At 34.8% G+C, this 6,838-nt stretch overlaps 1 protein-coding gene across 1 annotated transcript; it reads left to right on the forward strand.

Annotated features, from left to right (window-relative positions):
• The first annotated feature begins 1,167 nt into the window (after positions 1–1,167).
• Positions 1,168–6,576, forward strand: LOC108327520 (probable 3-hydroxyisobutyrate dehydrogenase-like 1, mitochondrial). Its single transcript, XM_017561214.1, has 2 exons — positions 1,168–1,249; positions 5,993–6,576. Exons 1-2 carry the CDS (start codon positions 1,168–1,170, stop codon positions 6,574–6,576), a joined length of 666 nt encoding a protein of 221 aa, XP_017416703.1.
• The last annotated feature ends 262 nt before the right edge of the window (positions 6,577–6,838 follow it).

Genomic DNA, 6,838 nt, shown 5'->3' on the forward strand with positions numbered 1-6,838 from the left:
CAAATTCATCTTCTATTTTCATCCATTTCAAAAATAAAATAGCACCATGTAGAAATTGAAGTTCCAAGGAGCATTTTGAATTAATTAGTTTTCTCTTTTGAGTATATGTTTATTTCTACCACTTTTCTTTAAATTAATTTGCTTTTCACTTTTCATGTAGCCTTTTTTTGGGTTACATTATGTTTTTCTACCTTCTAGAGAATATTTTATCCGTATGCAATCTTAGAATTACATTCTAATATTTGTTTGGGCCACATTGCATGTATAGAATGATAAAATAAAAAAAGAAGTTATATTTTAGGAACTTACATTAAGGTAAATGGAGCTGATTACTTAGAAGTTTTTCTTAACAATTAATTTTAATGAATTGTTAATTATCTTGAACGGTTGAGTCTTTATTTTGAAATTAAATTTGGAGTTTCTATGTTTTGGAGTATGTTTTGATACGAGTATGGGTGGATTGATCAATGATATTAGAAATTTAGTAATGTTTGGTGAATTGTGATGTTAATCCTTTAACATTACGAATATATGAAGAGAGAGAAATGACGTTAACCTTAAATGATATACTGTATGTTTATGAATGTTATGAAACTATGATGAATTTAGACTATTGATGAACGTGAGAAGTGTGGATGAAACATAGTGCGACACTACTAAAAAAAGATTTTAACTCGCGCATTTGACATCGGTTTAGTTGTAACCGAAGCAAAAAAATGGCGCGGTGACATTTTTGTAATTATCTCAAACATATATGTCTCGGTTCAAAAAGAACTGATGCCTAAAACTGGCGCGGTGACATTTTTTTAATTATCACAAACCTATATGCCTCAGTTCAGAAAGAACCGATGCCTAAAACTGGCGTGGTGGCATGTTTGTAATTATTGCAAAGGTTTATTACCTCGATTGTTTAAAGAACCGAGGCATAAAATAGCTGATTTGTTTAGAGGGTTTATGCATCGGTTCTTTATAGAACCGAGATCGTAGCACTAATCAGATTTCACTAAGAAAACCCTGCTTTAGGGTCGCACAATGAAAACTCTTCCCCATTCTATTCTCTTTTCCAGTTAACGAGAAACATTCTGCGTCTCGAGCAGAGACCATGGCCTCACAGTGGCGAGAATAGCGACACTGTAGAAGCACGACTAGAGCGTGTTCTCGCCTTCGATGGTAGCTCGCGGTGGACTTCCAGGATCCTTCGTTGCACGGGTCGACCTTCTCCTTTCCCCTTTCTTTTCTGGCTTGCAATGTAAGAGGAGATAACGCCACTCTCTAATTCCCCTTTTCCTCTTTTTCTTTCGTCCTAGTTCAAGCGTCGCAAGGAGGGTTTTCTTTTTCCGGCGTCTAAGTGGGCGTTCTCGTGGTGGTGGGATCGCGGAAGCTTTCCTCCTTCGAAGCAAACATGGGTTAAGTTCTGATCGAGCCTATGTGCGAACGGCGTCGCGGTGGCAAGAGAAGACGACGACAACGCGTCACGAGTGACCTTTAGTGACGATGACGAGGGAGAATGGTTGAGTATCCGGCGATGACAACATAAAAAATGACACTATGATTTGGGGTTTTGGTTCTGCGATATTAGGGTTTCGGTTTTGGTTATGTGAAAACAAAAAAAAAACACCAAAAAGAAGAAGAAAAAACTCCTCTATTGCCTCGGTTGGATTTGAACTAAGGCAAAAACACACACCTTTTTGCCTCGCCTGCATATGCCTCGGTTGCGGAATTGCTGCGTATAAGCGAAAATAACTGCTATCGTTTCCTTTTATTGTATTAGTGCGGGCAGTGAAATGTTGTGGATGAACTATGTAATGACCTATAAATGTGAACTATAATAGTTCATGATGAAATTTTTTGTGAATAAATGTTATCATGCAAAAACTGGAAAGAGACGATGAGGATGATAACTAATGTATTGTTGTGCAAAGAGGGACTATTGTGTTTTTCAAACTTGAAGTTTGAGTTTGTAGAAATTGTAGAAAAATGAATAGAAATTATGCAATTGAAATTTGAGAACATAACTTATTTGGTTTGAGTTTTTGAGATGATGGAAGAAAATAATTGTTTTGTGTTATGCTGGTGTGGATTTTTATGTGTTACTTTTGAATGTTTTGTTATGAGTAATGATATATGTTTAATGAAAGGAGAAAATTGTTAACAATTAGTGCAATAAAAGATGTATGAGGATTGAGAAATGTAGGTAAGTGATTGTCTTGGGTGCTAAAATATTATATTTGCATTGGTATTTTTCCTACTAGTGTATATACCGTTGGATGCATAAACCCACCGTTGAGTGACAGTGAATAACGTTTTCACAAAGAGCTCTAATGGGTTTGATGTTGGGCGACCCTCCTATGTGTTAGACGAAATGTTTAAAATTCTTGATAGAAAGCTCTAGTGCAGCTGGCGTCGGATGGTGCCTAGATGGCATTGGACACAACTTTTGCACTCAATCGCATTGGGCAATGCATTGGCGCACTAACTCGAAAACCTTATAAGAAGCTTTCTATTTTGGAGCATTGGGCAACAATTCTAACTTAAACTTTTGTAAATCATTAATTTTAGAACCTTGTTTGAAGTATGATGTATGGTTGAGTTCCAATAACTATTTTTTTTTGGAAAAATATGCTTAGGATGTCAAAGTGTATTGAAGGAGACTTCGAGGATCAAATTATCCTGACTCAACTAGTGTCTCACTTACATAGAGTATGACACCTCTAGGTGGTGTGAGGATAAAGAGGCTCCATATGACAGACAATATGATACGAAAGATATCATACATAGAGACTAGTGAAGTTAACCTTGACATGACTTAGTTGGGAACATTAGTCCTAAATCCTCATCACTAGAGAATTTAAAAACAAACATGATATATGTAGAGTTTTTTAGAAATATATATATATATATATATATATATATATATATATATATATATATATATATATATATATATATATATATATATATATTTTAAATGCGATTGATATTATAAAGAAAATTAATGTGATGAATAATATTTGGTGAAATTTTTATTCTTAAGAATAATAAAAATTTTGTATTGTTTTCTCAGTGATGATAATAGTTCATCTAATTTTAATATAAAAAAATGTCATTATTTTTTTCCTTGATTCATGCCCATTTTTGTGGATTTTCTGGCGTTGAAAATGTGTACTTTTTTTATGACATAGTTGCTTGAGTTAAAGAAACTTACAAAGAAAAAAAAGTTTACTAGAGATTAACCATAAAATTCCGCATTAGGCATGGAGGAAGGTGACGTAATAGGTGCAAAATTTGTGAGAGGAAATTGTAATTGATTGGAGACGTTATGAAACAAGAATTTTCCCATAGCACATTCTTTCATTTACTTTTTCTCTAAACAACAAATGGTAAGTTTAATTAATATAAATAATATATTTTTGTTGTGATAGTTCTGAATTCCATTCTTAAAAATATCGAATTCTGAATTTATTTTAACTATCATATTTTGACTTTTTTTTATCAAATATATAAAAATTTTGTTACAAAATCAAGGTTAAGTATTGATTCTCTAGTTCATTCTTATTTTATTGATTTTTTCTATCAATCTAATGTCCTTAATATTTGTTGTCTTCATGAATTGGATATGCACAAGGTATTCTAACACTCAAATCAGCATTGAGTTAGATAAAAAGATCTCAACTATCTTATATGGACTCTCTGTTTATAGTAGAGTTGTCAAAACGGGTCATCCGGTCCAATCCGATCCGACCCATCACGAGTTGGTCACTTAGTGAGCCAACCTAATCCGACTCATTTATTAGCGAGCCAAAAAAATTCGAACCCGGCTCAACCCACCACGGGTTGGTGGGTAAACGGGTTGGCTCACTAGTTCCCTTAATTATAATTTTTTTTAAATAAAAAAAATTACAAACTTTCTATAATACAAATCTAAACAAATTTCACTCCCAACCTGGGTGTTTAATTAATTTTGAAAATAAGGAACTTAAATAATTTTTTCAAGCAAAAACAAAATAATAAATATTTTTTTATAAAATTAAAATTTAATAAAATAAAATTAGGTAGGTGGGTTGGTGGGTCAACCTAGTCCACCGCGGGTTCAACCCGCATGAGCCGGGTTTAAACGAGCCGGGTTGAAATCTGACCCGCATAAAAAAAATACAATTTTTTCTAACCCAACCCGGCTTAAATCCGTGGTGGGCCGGGTTGGCTCGCGGGTTATGACCCATTTTGACAGCTCTAATTTATAGTACCTTAATATATTTTTACTTTTTGACACACCTAGTTGTAGTCTAATCATTGAATAATTTTCATTACAAAAATAATCTGAGGCTTATAATCTTAATTTCAATGTTTGGTTGACCTGTATACATTATTTCTTATCTTGTGGTCTAATCGTTCAATAATATTCATTACAAAAATAATCTGAGGCTGATAATCTTAATTTTAATGTTTGGTTGACTTGTATACACTATTTCTTAGATCTTGACAACAAACTTGGCTAAGCAAGCGTGTGTTTATTCGTAATTGTGGTGTTGTAACCAGAGCCGACAACTTCGTAGTTCCTGCTTATGATTCAAGTGTTCAGCACCTACATGTAGGGTTATATTGTAAAAAAACATGTTCAAAAATCTATTGTTTGAAAACCAAATCTTGAATTAACGAAATAAAAGTGTGCTATATACATAAATAAACCGTACATTGTGTTATATAGGAAAAAAATGAGAGGATGCTATTTGTGTGAAAAATTCTAGCAAACAAATATTAGGTTGATTAGTGCTTCCAAAGAAATTAGGATCGTAATAATAGTAAAATTTAGTAGTCCAAATCATAGCCTAATCAACAAATTTTATAACTTATTTTTGAGGGGATTAGTAAAGTGGAAGTACATCCTTAGGACAATATTTGAACAACAATATTGTATTTTATTATATAGTAATTTATAATTCCATGAATGATAATATAAATATGAAAATGGACGTTCAACAAACCCTCTTACTCATATGGTTGGTTGTAGTTAGGTGCTCCTACAGGGAAATAGTTGGTGCACGTTACAGTAACAGAGTGTGCATTTTTTTTTTCTTAAGCAAGTTTCAACGGAGGATGAAGAATTTGCACTCTTAGATCTCAATGTTGTTGGAACACATGCATTTGCCTGAAGCTATAATTTGGAACAAAAGTGGTGGAATATACTATAAAGAAACTGTGATTAATGTGGGGTACTTAATGAAAACTACAAAGCTGATTCAAACACTAGAAACAAAAGTACATCGTACTATTTATTTTTTTAAGAATTTTAAATTTTTTATGTAGAACATTTAAGTATGTTTTTTTTTCTCGTGAAGTCAAAGTGTTTTTACCTTTGATTCTGTCTATAGATTTGTTTTTCTTTTGTATAGGATTTGATATATAAAGGTTTAAATCATTTTTTGATCATCGTATTTGTGTGTCAATCTCAAGTAAGTCATAGTTTTTTTTCCGGTCTCAATCGGATCCATAAACTTGTAAAAATGAGTCAATTAAGCTCTCTCCGTTAAATTATTATTGACGCCGTCTAACTTTGCTTACATGTTATATTACATGGAATTTGATATTTAACTTATTATTATGTTTTGTATAAGTGTTATATGACGTGGTCTTTATGTTATACTATTTAATTGTATGACACCTACCATTTTAAATGAGCTATTAAACGACACCGGTTTTGACGCTTGTTTGTGTAAAAATGAAAACCTAATTAGTTTCTTCTTCCTGCGTCGATCCCCTTAGGCCCTGATTCCGACAACCGTCGTCTCCCTATGTGATCTTGAATGTAAACCAGAACGGTAACTGCTGTCAGAGTCCCCAAACTTATGAAGAACACGAACCAGTTGAAGAATTTTATCATCTGATTTTTCTCGATGTTGCTGTCTTAGTGTACATGTCCTCTCTGGAGAAGGAGCTGGTGCCCAATTTACTTATTAACTGCTGTAAACCTTCCAAGACTGAAAGTGAACAACAGCAGAGCAACCAGCCGCGGGCAAAGACTGTCACTCTGTCGACACCCACGTCTCCGGCGGCGACCGAGTCGCGAAGAACGGAACCCTAGCGATTTTCGTCGGCGGGAAGGAATCGACAGTGAAGAATCTGGAACCCTTGTTTTCAGTGATGGGGAAAGTGAACTACATGGGAGGGAGTGGGAAGGGGCAATTCGCGAAATTGGCGAATCAGGTGACGATAGCGTCGACGATGGTGGGGCTCGTGGAGGGAATGGTGTACGCGCACAAGGCGGGGTTGGATGTAGGGTTGTACCTGGAGGCGATTTCCACCGGCACGACCGGTTCGAAGTCGCTGGACTTGTACGAAAAGAGGATCTTAAAGAGGGATTTTGAAGCGGGGTTTTTCGTGAACCACTTTGTTAAAGATTTGGGGATTTGTCTGAAGGAATGTCAGAATATGAGGATTGCTTTGCCTGGTTTGGCTCTTGCTCAACAGCTTGATTTGTCGCTTAAGGCTCATGGTGAAGGATATTTGGGTACTCAGGCTCTGATTTTGGTACTCGAGCAACTCAACAATGTCTCTCTTCCTCCCTCTGATGCCTTTTGAATCGTTGTTGGCTCTAAAGCAGGAGAACTCCATGAGTGAATTCATCATTCAATTTGAAAGATTTGCTGGGTTATTAAGGGATTGGAAACAAACAGATTTGTTCTTTCTTTTTTCTTGTCATTTTCCTTTTATTTTCTTAATGATTCTATGTACTATAAATGGGTATAGTTTGATTTCCTGTGTAATTGGGCATAACAGTGTGATCTTCTTGCTGCCGGATGTATAAGAACTTCAACCCATCAAACTGTAACAAGAAGCTGAT

Source organism: Vigna angularis, chromosome 2 (genome assembly GCF_016808095.1).
Source record: "Vigna angularis cultivar LongXiaoDou No.4 chromosome 2, ASM1680809v1, whole genome shotgun sequence".
Classification (NCBI taxonomy): domain Eukaryota; kingdom Viridiplantae; phylum Streptophyta; class Magnoliopsida; order Fabales; family Fabaceae; genus Vigna; species Vigna angularis.